Source organism: Micromesistius poutassou (assembly GCF_964030765.1).
Source record: "Micromesistius poutassou genome assembly, chromosome: 2".
NCBI lineage: Eukaryota > Metazoa > Chordata > Actinopteri > Gadiformes > Gadidae > Micromesistius > Micromesistius poutassou.
Window position 1 is genome coordinate 14,522,507 of NC_140272.1, and position 18,520 is coordinate 14,541,026.

Consider the following 18,520-nt stretch of genomic DNA (forward strand, 5'->3'; position numbering starts at 1 on the left):
AACTGAAATAATTAACCAAACAAGATGTGTACCTCTGTATGTCTCACTTTATTTCTCAGGCACTTCTTTTCATTATTGCAGTGAATTCACTTGTGATTACAAAAACAATAAATAATACAGAAACAACAAATACAATGAAAACAATAAAAATAATACAATAAAACAAATAAAATGAGTATAGAAGAGGTTGCAAAGACATAAGAGGAAGACTGAGAAAAGAAGACAAAAAAAGAGGAAGACAGATGAGAAGATGAAGACTGAGTGAAGAGATAGACCTCTTAAGAATAAGTTCGCCTCTGAGGCTCCCGGTTCCCTCGGTCAAATGTCTATGGGAAATAGCATGGTGTTTTTGAATGATCGTACATAACAAACTCTGTAGGTGGCGAAGAACTAAAAGTTGCGTCACATTTTGAACTACACCACTACCACTTTTTCCATCTAGTTTCCACTGTAGTTTTGGATTGTCGGTGCCGTTAAAGTAGCATTAATAATCGTTTACTACTTTAACGGCACCGACAATCCAAAAACCCAGTCGAAACTAGATGGTAAAAGTGTGTAGTTCAAAATGTGACGCAGCTTTTAGTTCTTCGCCACCTACAGAGTTTGTTATGTACGATCATTCAAAACACCATGTTATTTCCCATAGACATTTGACCGAGGGAACCGGGAGCCTCAGAGGCAAACTTATTCTTAAGAGGTCTATTAAGAGTAGTGAAGAGAAGAAATATAAGAGAAGAGGGAGAAATTACATGAAACAATAAGGCACAATAAACAAATCTGTATCACCGCCATAAGACATCAGTATATCAAATATTCTGTGGTAAAAAATACCTTTTATGTCTAAGACAAAGGGTGCCTCTGTTGTATGCAAAACCTTGTAAGCATGGACATGTTCATTTAAGCATATGGTTTCTAAAGCAGTTGTAATAAAAATAACCTGCTCATCTTTGATTACAATTTTCTGGATAACATGGAAAACTGGTAACTCATTTTCGACTTTCACACATATGGCCAAACCAGGCCGAAATACATTTCCATTGCATTTCACCCATTTAACATCAATAACCTTAGTCCAAACAGGCACTTTAAGGTTTTCAGAAACTTTAGTCCCAACTTCCATTTCATTCAAGGGTTTAATTTTGCCTGGACCCATTTTTAGGTCATTTGGATCAAATGTTTGCCATAAGTAAGCCATGTGACACTGGTGTTTTTTTGCTAATGTCTTTGTAATGTTCTTGAAGCTTTTTAGCTGCCTTTTAAAGAAGTTGTGTTTTGCCTCGTATCTCATACACCAACTATGAATCAGTGGTCCAATTTTCTGCATACATCGTGGATAATGCACCATATGGTGATGCTTTGGCAGTAATCTATTGCTTGGATACAAATGCTTGAATAAGCGATGGTGCTCAGAAATGAGATGTTTCAGGTAGATGGTGATACCTGAGGAGACAACTGAAGAAAACACTATGCTGACAATCTGCAGCAATAAAATGAACAAATACCAGTGTTGATCATTAGGATGCACAAGATCTCCAAACATAATGGGTAGATGACGTAGTAAACACCAGCTCTGAATGGCATTTAAGCCCAAGTCATTCGAACCCTCTACTAATTTTACACCAGGTGGTTTGTTGTTTTGTTCCATGAAGCCATAGTTGAAACTCTGAATTCTCCTATGCACTTCTGCTGATGTAGTGTAATTCCTAATCAGGTGCTGAATGAGTAATTGCATTTCGTACTGTGCAACACCCTCCAATATATCGTGCATTATATCAACTGAGAAGTTTGCAGTTGTGTGAAAATATTGCAACGAATTCAAAGGGCAAGATTTTTTTACTCCCATCACATAAGGTAAAGTGGGATTGGTCTGCATTGTCTGGCAGTGTTCAACATGAAGCTCTTTAGTTCGAAATGACATCTTTGAACTATCTTCAGTAAATTCAGTTTGATAGTCTTCTTTCTCTAATAGGCAAAAGCGGCAACAGTATCTAGCACTAAACGATTCCACAAAACCAAATAAAGAATGAATACCAAGGTTGTCTCCAGTAACTTGTATAATGGTTCCATAAACGCTGTGATCAAATAGAGGAATCTGAATTCCATTTGTTTCAAGAGCTGAGACATCCTGGACAAGTGGCGCTAGTATTTTCTCAAACCCATACGTTTTGATATCTTGTGCATGAAACAAAGCAGCCAAATGGATATTTAGCAAACTTGAATTGTATTTAGGTGAAACATTTCTGAGGGTAAAATAGATGGCTCCTAACTTATGTATTCCTCTTTTTGATCCAAGGGGGTTACAACACTCAAATTCGTCAAAAAAGAGCTGGATCTGTATAGCATGCTCTTGTTTTGAGAAGAGCGCATGATCCTTAAAGAATTCTCCATCCTGTATGTCATATAGTAAATGTTGACTTTGTTTAGGATCTCTAATCAACATATCTTTGATATTTGGGTGATTGTAAATTGACTTCAGCGTCTCAAGAATTGGTATGTACATAAATTTATCTTTGACAGTGGTTTGTAGAAAAGTTCTAGTTGTTCTGTTAAGTCGTGTAGCAAATCTTGTTCCAAGAACAAATTCAACTGGATCTATCTTCCCCCATTTCTCAGAAAAATAGACCATTCTCTTGCTCTCACTGTTTAATACAACAAAAGGATTAATCACCTTCTCAAAACACTCATCAATTTGAGACTCAACCACACTTTTGATGGGCTCCTCTAAAGCGAGACTATTTTTTAGAGCTTCTTGAGTGTGACTATGTATGTCTCTGACCACTTCTTGTAGAGCACTCACAGCATAGTTAATAGTTGCCTCTGCAACCCCAGCAACTTTAAGTTCTGCGAGCAGTGTTGCACAACTGTTTAATATGTTTCTTTCTTGCAGTACAGCGTCACATGGCAAACTCTGAGTGGGCAAAACATCTGTATCCCCTAATGAAATGGAATTGTTGGTGGTGGAACATTCACTATCGTCAAAACATAAATTGTCATTTGCAAAACACTTGATTAGATGCTTTCGTAATCCAGAAAAACTTTGATAAACGTGAGAACAACCTCTATGAGCACATTTTAACTTGAGACCTTTTCCTGAGCAAAGACCATGAACTAATTTAAAGTGTCTAATAAGTGCATTGGCATTGGCATGCCACCTTTTACACATAAAGCATATCATCTTGCTCACTGGAGCATTCTGGCCCTCAGCTCAGCCACTCTTGGATTAACTTTTGTGGTTTCAGCATCTATGTCAAACACAGTTGTTTGCAGGAAAGTGTACAGGTTTGTCAACTCTTGACAGTATGCAGTGCCAAAAACGTAGTGAGCTTTAAAAAGCTCATCAACAGCAGCCAGGGAATTTGAGGCTTTACAGGGCAAAGCGTGTTTGTCAATGACTATGAAGTAAGACTGGATCCTACTTTTCTTTGGCCCAACTGCTAGCAGATATGGTTGGAGACTTCGTGCAATGACATCCAAGTGTCCCTGAATGCTGGTACCAGTCTGAGAGAGAGAGCGAGAGAGAAACGTCAACAGCAACGTAACCTAACGTAGTTAGCAGCCTGGATATGGACAGGTTTATCACATTACAACCTTGATTCAAATACATATGGGACTCAGGCATGATGAGAACAACAAGCACAAGTATCTTTACTTCTAAGGACGTGTTTAATCTGTTTTAATGGTTCACCTTGATGAATTTCACAAGACAGTCACATGCTTGTCTGGCTGAAATCTTTCCCGGTCGCTTGCGGCCTTGACTGGAGGGTGGCAAAAGGTGAACCAGCATGAGAAGGGAAGACATGTCACTGTCCCAACCTGGAGGCACAGACAACAAAATAAAATGTGCATTTTTAGGTTTCAGTTTGATAAGTTTGAAGACCTCCTCCTACTCACTTTAACCTACCAGTTCTTGGATGAATAACCAGTATAATGCATTAAACATCTGCAGTACACTTCATTTCTCAGTAATGAATCAATTCCATTGAAATAACTATGGGCCAATATAGTTACCTTCTTCAACTTCAGTGGCAACGGCATTCTGGAGGAGATCTTGTACCTCCCCAGTCTGTGTGAGGTCACGGCTCTGTGCAATGACCTTTGGTTTTATGTTGGTGGACCACTTCTCCAACAGCTTTGCAGAGGTTGAATCTCCAAAAAGAAGTCTAAAATCTTGATCGATCTACACAAAATCACAAAGTAGAGAGGATTTCTTTTACCCAACACATATTAACTACAACAAAAAATCACCTTCAGATTTCACATTAGTATGTACAAAAATAAGGCTGACATACCAGGCCTGGTATGTCCAAGAACCGTGGGAAAATGGCTAGAATATCAGATGACTTGTCAGGGTCATGCAAAACCTTCTGACGGTAGATCAGAGTTAACCTCATCTTTTCCTTTACCACTGCCTCATCAGCGGTGTGCTTCATCAGGGCAATAGCTTCCTGACACTGACGTTCATCATTCAACCAGTTAGCCTCTTTCAAAGGATCTCTGTCAGCTCTTGGTCCACCTAAAATGATTGCAGATAATATGAGTGTTACATGGTAAAGTATTCACAAAACTACAGGCCAGGATGACCATACACGATCCTAAGTATGTACAGAGTCTTAAACATTTGCCTTACTTTGTTGTTTAGGTAAAGGATATTACAACAATTTGCATTTTGGAAAAATTAATCAAGAAAACAGGTCAAAATTCTAACAAATAAAACACAACAACATTGTTCATTGTTCAGTGTTCATTTGACGCCAAAATTATACGGGGGTCAAGCTAATACAAGCAGTGACCAACATCAAAAACTGCACCTGTTTGTGATTGCCGTGAGCGCTTAGGTCGTCCCTCCGATGCTTCTTTCTGCAGTGTTTTTATTCTCCAGGCCAGGTATCCACTTCCATCTTCTGCATTGTAATAATGCTCCTGTGGACATATCACAGACACATAGTAGTTATATATTACTGGACTAATGTTATGCATGCAACACTCATGGAACATGCAACACTCGTCTGAATCAAGACACTTGAGATAACGGCCACATACATAACCCAGTTTGCTCATGGGATCTGCCAGGTATGGGAAAAGGGAGATGATCCCTTTGGCATAGTCTTCTTTTATCCGTCGAGGAGGGCTTGTTCTACACACACACACACACACACACATTAGAATCCAGATCATAATAAACACATAGTACATCAATTCTACAAATTGCTTCTTTAACAGCCTACCCATGTTCATTTATCATATGTGCCACCAAGATCTTAACCATGTCACGTCTTCTGCCATCTGTCAAATATTTTGTGCGAGCATATTCATTCATCATCTTCTCGCCTCCTGGGCTTCCTTTTAAGATATCCTCAATCATCTGGAGAGGCAGGTTGTGGTTAATGGGTAATATAAAAGGAACATATAGGCAATTAAGAAATGGAAAACAAATGTAATTCCAAATGTCTGTGCTAATCAAGCATCCCTTGAAAACCTACCCGGCTAAGACGATGGTCCTCAATTCGTTTTTCCTCATCTGGAGTTCTTGTCAATATCACAGTGTCATCAGACTCATATGTGACCTCAGCACCAGCAAGGGAGCCAGAACTGAAAGAATCTGTAGTACAAAACCATACCAATGGTCTAATATGTTAATACTACTTTGACAACATGCAGCCACTGTCAATAGACCCTATTTCTGCTGATGCAAAGAATACTGTTGGGAATTAATGTGAAAAAATATGCAAATTACCGTCAGTTTTATCTTCCAAAATTGCCTCTGGGATAACAATTTCCAGGACACCAAGATCAGGTTGCTTCAGCAAATATTCGAATGCTTCCTGATCAACTTCTGTCTTTGAGTCATCAAAGACTTTGATATCCATTGTAGGAAGATCAAATTTCCTGGCAACTAAAGAAGACAAACCATTAGTAACATAATACAAGCTATGGAAAATACATCAATAAAAGAACAAAACACCCCATAAAATAGGCTTAAATGCATCGTATTGCTATTAAACTATTTTGATATGGAAAATATAAAAATTCTCACCACATTCCAAAAACGCCTCAAATGTAAAGGGTGTTGGACAAATCACATATTTCTTGCTGTCTTTAAATCTTGCTTTGACAACATTGCTCTTTTCCATCCTAAATAACAACAAAATCAGAGAACAATTTAGAAACTCTACAAATGATAGGCCATTTTAACACAAACATTGAATTGGAATAATTAATGGCGCCAGCGCGCCACCTTACAGTTGCTCTTTTCTGAGTAAAGTACATGTGGGCAAGCATGGAATGGTGAACAAACTTAATGGCTAACGTTAGATAAGCTTCCCATGCAGTCAATTGACGCTTGTGCATTGCATTTAGACTAGTATAGTTCTAATGTGAACTTTCATGACAGTTTCAACCAGAAACTTCTAAAACTGAGGCTAGAATTATTTGAACTTGGCTCGCCCCAAAGGTGTGCGCCACGGTTAAAAAGCGACTAGCCTCATCAATTGAAAACATGTGGAGTGTGGAAAATGCTGATGTTAACACACACTGTACAGTGAACATTAAGTTAGTTCAAAGGTATCTTTGGTTAGTTGTCCATACATGCCTCATCAACGGGCAACTCATACATGAATGTTGCCCAGAAGTTAGCTAGGACGTTACTTAGTTAGCTTGCTAGCTGCTACGTTTGCCATGCGTGTTGGTCTGAAACACTGACGAATAGGGCTCATAACGGATGGCAACGTGATCTTAAGGCACGGTATTCTAATAATTTAGAATGAATAACTGCCATAACTTGCAAAACTGTAGTTTAATGCCAATACTTCATAACCAGCACATAATTAGGCTATCTTGTAGGGTATATCAAATCGGAGTTGGAAAATATTTTACGAAAATACAAGTTGGAAAATCTGTTACGAAAATACAAATTCAACAGATATGCATATTTACAACAAAATTGAAATATTACTTACTTTAACATTCAGTAGAAACGTCGACTTCCAGCGCCTTCTACTGTCTATGACTTCAGCTGCGGTGTCGGGAGGAGTAATGGCGGACAAACGAAACTTAACTTTTTAGAAAAGCTCCGCCTATTGATCACTCTGTATACAACCACTCTATAATTCTGCTCCCACTCAGACTCCAAATTTTACTCATCAAACTCAAAATAGTGCAAAAACGGCTCTTCTTGAGGAAAACATTTTTCACTCTGGGAAAATTGCTCAGCAATTTTTCCTGTGTACCATCCTCAAAGCCAAGGTGCTCTCGAGCGGTTTCACTCGACCTTAAAGTCTTTGCTGCGCGCATATTGTTCAGAGCTACAGCGAGATTGGGAAGAAGGCCTCCCGTGGTTGCTGTTAGCAGCACGGGAAGTGTCACAGGACAGTTTGGGTTTTAGCCCAAATGAATTGGTCTTTGCACACAAGGTTCGCGGTCCATTGTCCGTGTTAAAAGATGGCTTGCAGGAGTCAGATCCGCCGGTTAATCTTATTGATTACGTGCATGGGTTCCGCCGCAGGTTATTCTTGGCCGGGCGGTGCGCAAAGAAGAACATGGCTAAAGCTCAGACTCGCATGAAGGAGATTTTTGATCGACGCGCAGAGAGTAGACTGTTTAGTCCGGGGGATCAGGTATTGGCGTTGTTGCCAATCCCTGGCTCACCGTTTCGTGCAAAATTTTCTGGCCCGTATGATATTGTTCGCCAAGTCACGGAACAAGACTATGTAATAGCAACACCAAATCGTAGGAAGTCTTCTCAGCTTTGTCACGTCAATTTGTTAAAACCATATTATTCTCCATCGTCCAGGAGTGACGTGACTGGGGATAACGTGGGCTCTGCTGCGCTGGCAGTCGGGGGTGCAGTGTCGTCTTCTCCTATGGTGGCAGCTGATGGGGAGGATGAAGGTGCCCCTGATGACTGTGTTATTGCCACGACTAAAAAATTCAGAAATGTTAAACAATCTTGATGGCCTGTTGGGTCATATGTCTGAGAAGCAGAGGGATGAGCTAAAATCATTGATTTTATCTTTTTCGTCTTTATTTTCCGATGTTCCAACATGCACCAATGTGATGGAGCACGACATAGACATCGGGGATGCTGCGCCAATTAGGCAGCGTTTCTACCGCGTCCCACCAGAAAAACAGAAAGTTCTGGAGACTGAGGTCCAGTATTTGATCGATAATGGGCTGGCAAAACCGTCGTACTCCAGTTGGGCGTCACCGTGCTTGCTGGTAGCAAAACCCGACAACACCTTTAGATTCTGCACTGATTACCGGAAGGTCAATACGGTAACTAAGCCTGACTCCTTTCCACTTCCTCGGTTAGAGGACTGTATAGACCGTGTGGGGGCTGCGAAGTACGTTACAAAATTAGATCTTCTTAAAGGGTATTATCAGATCCCGCTAACAGCGCGCGCACAGGAGGTATCTGCTTTTGTCACTCCGTCTGGCTTATACACATATAATGTGATGAGTTTTGGTTTGCGTAATGCGCCCTCTAGCTTCCAGCGTCTTATGAATTATGTAACGTCTGGGCTGGAGGGGTGTGCAGTTTATCTGGACGATGTCGTGACAGTGGGTGATACCTGGGCCTTACATTTGTCAAGATTGGCGGCGTTGTTTGAGAGGCTCCAGGCAGCTAACCTAACAGTCAATTTAGCTAAATGTGAATTTGCGAAGGCTACAGTGACCTATCTGGGGAAGGTGGTAGGACAAGGAGAGGTACGGCCAGTGCGGGCCAAGGTGATGGCAATAGACAATTTTCCACCGCCTGTAACAAAAAAGGAGTTGATGCGCTTCTTAGGCATGGTGGGATATTATCGAAGTTTCTGTTTTAATTTTTCGACAGTGGTTGCACCCCTCACAAATTTGTTAAAAGGGAAAGCTCAGTTTGTCTGGACTGATGAGTGCCAAGGGGCTTTTGATAATGTAAAATTGTTGCTTAGCACTGCACCGGTCCTGGCGGCTCCCCGGCTTGACCGTCCGTTTAAAATCCAGGTGGATGCCAGCCAGGTCGGGGCTGGCGCAGTGCTTTTACAAACAGATGATCAGGAAGTCGATCGTCCAGTGTCTTATTTTTCAAAAAAATTCAATCAACATCAGTTGAATTACTCAACGATTGAAAAAGAGGCGCTGGCCCTTGTGTGGGCTCTGCAGCACTTTAATGTGTATGTAGGTGGAGGGGTTGTTCCTGTGGTTGTCTTTTCGGATCACAATCCATTGACTTTTCTGCACCAATTACAGAATCCAAATCAGCGCCTGATGCGTTGGGCGTTGTTTTTACAACCCTACAATCTACAAATTCGCCACATTAAGGGCGTGGACAATGTAATGGCGGATGCGTTGTCTCGCGCCCCGAATGGGGTGGGATAAGTGGTTGTGTGCATACCTTCACAAATTTCTCTCTCCTGTCTCTATGCCCCTGTCCCTCTTAGATTACTTTTCCAGGGCCCGGAATTGCTGTGGGTCAGGAGGTTGGGTGACTGGTGAGCGTGAGGAGTGGTGAGAGTGTGTGTGTGTATAGGGGGGGTTACTAGTTGACCCGGTAGGAGTGTGGATGTAACTGGTGTTGGTTGAGGGGATTGGTAGTGCTTATGTGTTTTGGGTTTTGTTATTTTTTAGTGCCATAAGTGCAGAATCCCACTTAGGTGGGCTTCTGTCTTAAGGGGGGGGATGTGACGACCCCGGTGAGTCGTTGACTCCACCCTTGCTTTGACTCCACCCGGGCTGTTTGGTTTGCCTGTCCTCTCTCTCCCTTAATAGGTGATGCAGTTCAGGTGTGCCTGATTGGCAGCAGGATAAAAGCCCTGCATTCGCAACAGTCAGGCGCTCCCTCCTCCTGGCGTGTTGGTTTTCTTTGTCCTTTGTTTGGTTACACATAGACTGACTTTGCATGACACTTTTTGGTTACTTACATTTAACTGATTTACACCACACTTCTTTATCTTTATTCAATTTAATTCTCTGTAAAATTATCTTCTTACTTTAATAAATTCTTTATTATTGTGAAACGGCGTGGTCTCCCCCATTTCATGTTTCATGCTAGAGCCAGCATGTGACATATGGGGGCTCGTCCGGGATCTTTTTTCCAAAATTTGGTAAGGTAACTTAATTGTCCATTATTTTGTATGAGGTAGTAGTTAAAAAAATAAATAAAATAAGTATGCTTTGTTTTGACTTGGCTATATAGTTGAATTGGCTTTTGGATTGTACTGACGGGAAGAAATTGCCTGTGCAGTAAAATTATCAGAAAATGGGGTGACCCACGCTAAATTTGTATTTGGTAAATGATAATTTAGTGTTTTGGTGTTCATTGAGATTTCGTTGTTAATTTGGTTTGATAGAGGTTTGCTTTGTTTGATTTTGCCGAGGAGGAGGAGTGCCATTTGGGAGACTACCTGCAGTTTTTGACGTTTGTGATGCAGGTAGGCGAATTGGGTGCAGGTGTAGTGGTAACTGTGGGGGGTGGTAGGTTAGATCCTACCGGAGCACACGTGAACCCTCGCTAGGAATAGAGCGCTTACCGCTGTTTGTTGTTTTGCCTTTTTTATTTTTGTGTTTGTTATTTTTGGTGTGTCGAACGCGCTGGGGTTGCTTGCAACTCAATTGCATGAGGGCACACTGAAGACCAGCTAGGAAAGAGATAGGGCCTTGGTCTGAAGTTAGATGCGGGGCTGCTCTAGCCTGGGGGGGAAAATGGGTTGGTACACCTGTATTCAATTTGCCGGCTGCTCTATACACTGTCGCGTAATAGCCGTCATCTTATTGTTCTCCCAACATTGAAAAAGAATTGTCACAATATCCATCTGAGCGTTTGTTAGTCAACAACATTCGTAGTATAAAATGGATTTGGATAAATTTTATGCGTCTCCATCTGAGTCACTGTTTGATAAGTTCACGAAAGAACAATTAAGGAAAGTGGCTGAACATTATCAATTGACTGATCTGCCGAGAGATCTTAAAAAAGAGGTCTTAAAAAATCGGGTTAGATCTATCTTAGTAGAGAGGTCCATTATAGAGGTAATTCCAACTGTGACCAATCCAAATGGCTCAGATGAAGTGTTCAGTTCTGATAGAAATGCGATTAGTTTTGAGCAACAAATGCAGCTTTTAAAATTACAGATGGAGCAAAAGCGGTTTGAGGCAGAAGAACGTGAGAAAGATCGCGTAGGCCTAATGGAACTAAAACGACTTGATCATGAAAGTGTTTTAGAACAGAAGCGTTTAGATACAGAGCTACAAATAGAAAAAATGAAACGACAGGAAAGACAGGAAGAAAGAGAAAGTGAGCTGCAGAGAGAAAGGTTAAGATTGGTGGCAGAGGGAAAGATGCGGGGTACTGTTAATGAGGATTCTGCTTCTGGCATAGGGGGAAACATCTCAAGTATGATAAAGTTTTTACCCAAATTTAATGACCGAGACCCTGACATTTTTTTCTCTCTATTTGAGGGCATTGCGGAAGAGCGAAATTGGAGTGATCTGGAGCGCACCTTGCTTCTCCAAACAGTTCTTTCGGGGCGCGCTCAGGATGCCTACGTTGCGTTATCAGTGACCGAGCGAAAATCATACCAGTCCGTTAAAAACGCTGTGTTGAGGGTTTATGAACAAGTGCCAGAGTTTTACAGGCAGCGATTTAGAAACTGGAGAAAAGCTGACAGACAAACATACTCTGAGGTTGCCAGAGATCTTGTTAGTTATTTTGTTCGCTGGTGTTCCGCTGTTAATGTAAAAACATTTGAACAATTAGGTGATTTGGTAGTCTTGGAGCAGTTCAAGAACATTGTCCCAGAACATCTTGCTACTTTTATAAATGAGCACAAGGTTAAAACGGCCGCAGAGGCTGCCATTCTCTCGGACGAATATGCGTTGACTCATAAAGGTAAAAGTAGGGACTCTGTCCAGAACAGGCATGTCAATCACACTCGAGATGACCGTCGGACAAATTGGTACAATAGTGGGCCTGCGGCTAAACAAGATTTCTCAAATCGAAATAGAACTGACCTTGAGAAGTGTAATTATTGCCTTGAACATGGTCACTGGAAAATAAATTGTCCGTCGCTTTTGAGTAAAAATAGAAATAAGTCCAACTTCAACAAACCGAACTCCGCGAAGGGGCAGGGCTGCGCGGCACCTGTCTACCAGTTTAACCGTAGGATTTCTCAGGTGAACAGAGACCAACCAGAGGGCACGGCTTCTGAAGGAGGTAAAGGCTGTGAGGTGCCTGACCGTCCCGTAGAAGGGCCGTGTTTGTCGGAGTCTGCTGTGGGGTACGTGGGTGAAGGCTATGACCCATTTATTACGGATGGTTTTATTTCATGTGTGGGTAGCTTTGATAAAAAGCCAGTGAAGATTCTGCGGGACACGGGTGCTACCGAAACCTTTGTGTTAGAGTCCGTCTTGCCATTCTCGGCTCAGACAAGCACTGGGACTGGTGTTCTAATTAGAGGAATGGGAATGCATACTATGTCTGTTCCCCTCCACAAGATCGAACTTAGTTCGGAGCTTGTGCAGGGTGAAGTAATTGTAGGCGTGCGCCCTGCGTTGCCGGTACCAGGAGTGCATGTCATTTTGGGGAACGTATTGGCAAGGGATCGTGTCTGGCCGAGTGGGCCAGCATTACCGGTAGTGACAGCTGCACCGACCAGGTCTGTTGAACAAGACGAGTGCGCGACAGAATTTCCTGAAGTGTTCACTGCTTGCGCGGTGACACGGGCAAACAGTCGTGCACAGGCCGTGGATGGTGCAAGTGAAAAAAAACGTGTATGTCCACAAATACCAAATTTGCCATCAGCTTTAGATCGTGATGAGTTTATTCGGGCTCAGGAAGAGGATGATGGGTTAACAGAATTACGGGATGGGGCTTTGACAGGGGAAAAGCTGAAAAGCGCAGACAGCGGATATTTTAAGCATGATGGGTTGCTTGTGCGTAAATTCGTGTCGTTTAAGGATGATCTAATTGAAACTTTATTGCAAATTGTTGTGCCAATGAAATACAGGGAACAAGTGTTGCAGACAGCACATGGGGAGGGGGCTGGGCACTTCGGGGTGAGTAAGACTTATGATCGGCTACTACAGCATTTCTATTGGCCTCGATTGAAGCGTGACGTGGCAGCGTTTGTCAAAACATGTCATACTTGTCAAATAGTTGGTAAGCCGAATCAGTCTATCAAGCCAGCGCCCCTACATCCAATTCCAGCAGTGGGTCAGCCATTCGAACGTCTATTGATAGATTGTGTTGGTCCACTGCCTCCATCGAAGTCTGGTTCAATGCATTTGTTGACCGTAATGTGCCAAACAACGAGATATCCGGCGGCCTTTCCGATGAGGAGTATTAATACGAAGTCCATTGTAAAAGCTCTTTCTCAATTTATTTCAGTATTTGGTATTCCCCAAGTAATCCAATCAGATCGTGGCAGCAATTTCACCTCGAAAATGTTTGCGGAGGTTTTGACACAGCTTCGAGTGAAGCATAAAACGAGTAGCGCATACCATCCTCAAAGCCAAGGTGCTCTCGAGCGGTTTCACTCGACCTTAAAGTCTTTGCTGCGCGCATATTGTTCAGAGCTACAGCGAGATTGGGAAGAAGGCCTCCCGTGGTTGCTGTTAGCAGCACGGGAAGTGTCACAGGACAGTTTGGGTTTTAGCCCAAATGAATTGGTCTTTGCACACAAGGTTCGCGGTCCATTGTCCGTGTTAAAAGATGGCTTGCAGGAGTCAGATCCGCCGGTTAATCTTATTGATTACGTGCATGGGTTCCGCCGCAGGTTATTCTTGGCCGGGCGGTGCGCAAAGAAGAACATGGCTAAAGCTCAGACTCGCATGAAGGAGATTTTTGATCGACGCGCAGAGAGTAGACTGTTTAGTCCGGGGGATCAGGTATTGGCGTTGTTGCCAATCCCTGGCTCACCGTTTCGTGCAAAATTTTCTGGCCCGTATGATATTGTTCGCCAAGTCACGGAACAAGACTATGTAATAGCAACACCAAATCGTAGGAAGTCTTCTCAGCTTTGTCACGTCAATTTGTTAAAACCATATTATTCTCCATCGTCCAGGAGTGACGTGACTGGGGATAACGTGGGCTCTGCTGCGCTGGCAGTCGGGGGTGCAGTGTCGTCTTCTCCTATGGTGGCAGCTGATGGGGAGGATGAAGGTGCCCCTGATGACTGTGTTATTGCCACGACTAAAAAATTCAGAAATGTTAAACAATCTTGATGGCCTGTTGGGTCATATGTCTGAGAAGCAGAGGGATGAGCTAAAATCATTGATTTTATCTTTTTCGTCTTTATTTTCCGATGTTCCAACATGCACCAATGTGATGGAGCACGACATAGACATCGGGGATGCTGCGCCAATTAGGCAGCGTTTCTACCGCGTCCCACCAGAAAAACAGAAAGTTCTGGAGACTGAGGTCCAGTATTTGATCGATAATGGGCTGGCAAAACCGTCGTACTCCAGTTGGGCGTCACCGTGCTTGCTGGTAGCAAAACCCGACAACACCTTTAGATTCTGCACTGATTACCGGAAGGTCAATACGGTAACTAAGCCTGACTCCTTTCCACTTCCTCGGTTAGAGGACTGTATAGACCGTGTGGGGGCTGCGAAGTACGTTACAAAATTAGATCTTCTTAAAGGGTATTATCAGATCCCGCTAACAGCGCGCGCACAGGAGGTATCTGCTTTTGTCACTCCGTCTGGCTTATACACATATAATGTGATGAGTTTTGGTTTGCGTAATGCGCCCTCTAGCTTCCAGCGTCTTATGAATTATGTAACGTCTGGGCTGGAGGGGTGTGCAGTTTATCTGGACGATGTCGTGACAGTGGGTGATACCTGGGCCTTACATTTGTCAAGATTGGCGGCGTTGTTTGAGAGGCTCCAGGCAGCTAACCTAACAGTCAATTTAGCTAAATGTGAATTTGCGAAGGCTACAGTGACCTATCTGGGGAAGGTGGTAGGACAAGGAGAGGTACGGCCAGTGCGGGCCAAGGTGATGGCAATAGACAATTTTCCACCGCCTGTAACAAAAAAGGAGTTGATGCGCTTCTTAGGCATGGTGGGATATTATCGAAGTTTCTGTTTTAATTTTTCGACAGTGGTTGCACCCCTCACAAATTTGTTAAAAGGGAAAGCTCAGTTTGTCTGGACTGATGAGTGCCAAGGGGCTTTTGATAATGTAAAATTGTTGCTTAGCACTGCACCGGTCCTGGCGGCTCCCCGGCTTGACCGTCCGTTTAAAATCCAGGTGGATGCCAGCCAGGTCGGGGCTGGCGCAGTGCTTTTACAAACAGATGATCAGGAAGTCGATCGTCCAGTGTCTTATTTTTCAAAAAAATTCAATCAACATCAGTTGAATTACTCAACGATTGAAAAAGAGGCGCTGGCCCTTGTGTGGGCTCTGCAGCACTTTAATGTGTATGTAGGTGGAGGGGTTGTTCCTGTGGTTGTCTTTTCGGATCACAATCCATTGACTTTTCTGCACCAATTACAGAATCCAAATCAGCGCCTGATGCGTTGGGCGTTGTTTTTACAACCCTACAATCTACAAATTCGCCACATTAAGGGCGTGGACAATGTAATGGCGGATGCGTTGTCTCGCGCCCCGAATGGGGTGGGATAAGTGGTTGTGTGCATACCTTCACAAATTTCTCTCTCCTGTCTCTATGCCCCTGTCCCTCTTAGATTACTTTTCCAGGGCCCGGAATTGCTGTGGGTCAGGAGGTTGGGTGACTGGTGAGCGTGAGGAGTGGTGAGAGTGTGTGTGTGTATAGGGGGGGTTACTAGTTGACCCGGTAGGAGTGTGGATGTAACTGGTGTTGGTTGAGGGGATTGGTAGTGCTTATGTGTTTTGGGTTTTGTTATTTTTTAGTGCCATAAGTGCAGAATCCCACTTAGGTGGGCTTCTGTCTTAAGGGGGGGGATGTGACGACCCCGGTGAGTCGTTGACTCCACCCTTGCTTTGACTCCACCCGGGCTGTTTGGTTTGCCTGTCCTCTCTCTCCCTTAATAGGTGATGCAGTTCAGGTGTGCCTGATTGGCAGCAGGATAAAAGCCCTGCATTCGCAACAGTCAGGCGCTCCCTCCTCCTGGCGTGTTGGTTTTCTTTGTCCTTTGTTTGGTTACACATAGACTGACTTTGCATGACACTTTTTGGTTACTTACATTTAACTGATTTACACCACACTTCTTTATCTTTATTCAATTTAATTCTCTGTAAAATTATCTTCTTACTTTAATAAATTCTTTATTATTGTGAAACGGCGTGGTCTCCCCCATTTCATGTTTCATGCTAGAGCCAGCATGTGACATATGGGGGCTCGTCCGGGATCTTTTTTCCAAAATTTGGTAAGGTAACTTAATTGTCCATTATTTTGTATGAGGTAGTAGTTAAAAAAATAAATAAAATAAGTATGCTTTGTTTTGACTTGGCTATATAGTTGAATTGGCTTTTGGATTGTACTGACGGGAAGAAATTGCCTGTGCAGTAAAATTATCAGAAAATGGGGTGACCCACGCTAAATTTGTATTTGGTAAATGATAATTTAGTGTTTTGGTGTTCATTGAGATTTCGTTGTTAATTTGGTTTGATAGAGGTTTGCTTTGTTTGATTTTGCCGAGGAGGAGGAGTGCCATTTGGGAGACTACCTGCAGTTTTTGACGTTTGTGATGCAGGTAGGCGAATTGGGTGCAGGTGTAGTGGTAACTGTGGGGGGTGGTAGGTTAGATCCTACCGGAGCACACGTGAACCCTCGCTAGGAATAGAGCGCTTACCGCTGTTTGTTGTTTTGCCTTTTTTATTTTTGTGTTTGTTATTTTTGGTGTGTCGAACGCGCTGGGGTTGCTTGCAACTCAATTGCATGAGGGCACACTGAAGACCAGCTAGGAAAGAGATAGGGCCTTGGTCTGAAGTTAGATGCGGGGCTGCTCTAGCCTGGGGGGGAAAATGGGTTGGTACACCTGTATTCAATTTGCCGGCTGCTCTATACACTGTCGCGTAATAGCCGTCATCTTATTGTTCTCCCAACATTGAAAAAGAATTGTCACAATATCCATCTGAGCGTTTGTTAGTCAACAACATTCGTAGTATAAAATGGATTTGGATAAATTTTATGCGTCTCCATCTGAGTCACTGTTTGATAAGTTCACGAAAGAACAATTAAGGAAAGTGGCTGAACATTATCAATTGACTGATCTGCCGAGAGATCTTAAAAAAGAGGTCTTAAAAAATCGGGTTAGATCTATCTTAGTAGAGAGGTCCATTATAGAGGTAATTCCAACTGTGACCAATCCAAATGGCTCAGATGAAGTGTTCAGTTCTGATAGAAATGCGATTAGTTTTGAGCAACAAATGCAGCTTTTAAAATTACAGATGGAGCAAAAGCGGTTTGAGGCAGAAGAACGTGAGAAAGATCGCGTAGGCCTAATGGAACTAAAACGACTTGATCATGAAAGTGTTTTAGAACAGAAGCGTTTAGATACAGAGCTACAAATAGAAAAAATGAAACGACAGGAAAGACAGGAAGAAAGAGAAAGTGAGCTGCAGAGAGAAAGGTTAAGATTGGTGGCAGAGGGAAAGATGCGGGGTACTGTTAATGAGGATTCTGCTTCTGGCATAGGGGGAAACATCTCAAGTATGATAAAGTTTTTACCCAAATTTAATGACCGAGACCCTGACATTTTTTTCTCTCTATTTGAGGGCATTGCGGAAGAGCGAAATTGGAGTGATCTGGAGCGCACCTTGCTTCTCCAAACAGTTCTTTCGGGGCGCGCTCAGGATGCCTACGTTGCGTTATCAGTGACCGAGCGAAAATCATACCAGTCCGTTAAAAACGCTGTGTTGAGGGTTTATGAACAAGTGCCAGAGTTTTACAGGCAGCGATTTAGAAACTGGAGAAAAGCTGACAGACAAACATACTCTGAGGTTGCCAGAGATCTTGTTAGTTATTTTGTTCGCTGGTGTTCCGCTGTTAATGTAAAAACATTTGAACAATTAGGTGATTTGGTAGTCTTGGAGCAGTTCAAGAACATTGTCCCAGAACATCTTGCTACTTTTATAAATGAGCACAAGGTTAAAACGGCCGCAGAGGCTGCCATTCTCTCGGACGAATATGCGTTGACTCATAAAGGTAAAAGTAGGGACTCTGTCCAGAACAGGCATGTCAATCACACTCGAGATGACCGTCGGACAAATTGGTACAATAGTGGGCCTGCGGCTAAACAAGATTTCTCAAATCGAAATAGAACTGACCTTGAGAAGTGTAATTATTGCCTTGAACATGGTCACTGGAAAATAAATTGTCCGTCGCTTTTGAGTAAAAATAGAAATAAGTCCAACTTCAACAAACCGAACTCCGCGAAGGGGCAGGGCTGCGCGGCACCTGTCTACCAGTTTAACCGTAGGATTTCTCAGGTGAACAGAGACCAACCAGAGGGCACGGCTTCTGAAGGAGGTAAAGGCTGTGAGGTGCCTGACCGTCCCGTAGAAGGGCCGTGTTTGTCGGAGTCTGCTGTGGGGTACGTGGGTGAAGGCTATGACCCATTT

At 42.9% G+C, this 18,520-nt stretch overlaps 1 protein-coding gene across 1 annotated transcript; it reads right to left on the bottom strand.

Moving 5' to 3' along the window:
• Nucleotides 1–709: 709 nt before the first annotated feature.
• LOC311338189 (uncharacterized protein) lies at nt 710–7,020 on the bottom strand. Its single transcript, XM_084463431.1, has 11 exons — nt 6,957–7,020; nt 6,035–6,132; nt 5,735–5,893; nt 5,481–5,599; nt 5,226–5,362; nt 5,041–5,134; nt 4,809–4,920; nt 4,290–4,513; nt 4,009–4,177; nt 3,686–3,813; nt 710–3,498 (listed from the first exon to the last, which is right to left on the bottom strand). Exons 1-11 carry the CDS (start codon nt 6,962–6,964, stop codon nt 3,181–3,183), a joined length of 1,566 nt encoding a protein of 521 aa, XP_084319557.1. The 5' UTR covers nt 6,965–7,020; the 3' UTR covers nt 710–3,180.
• Nucleotides 7,021–18,520: the final 11,500 nt, after the last annotated feature.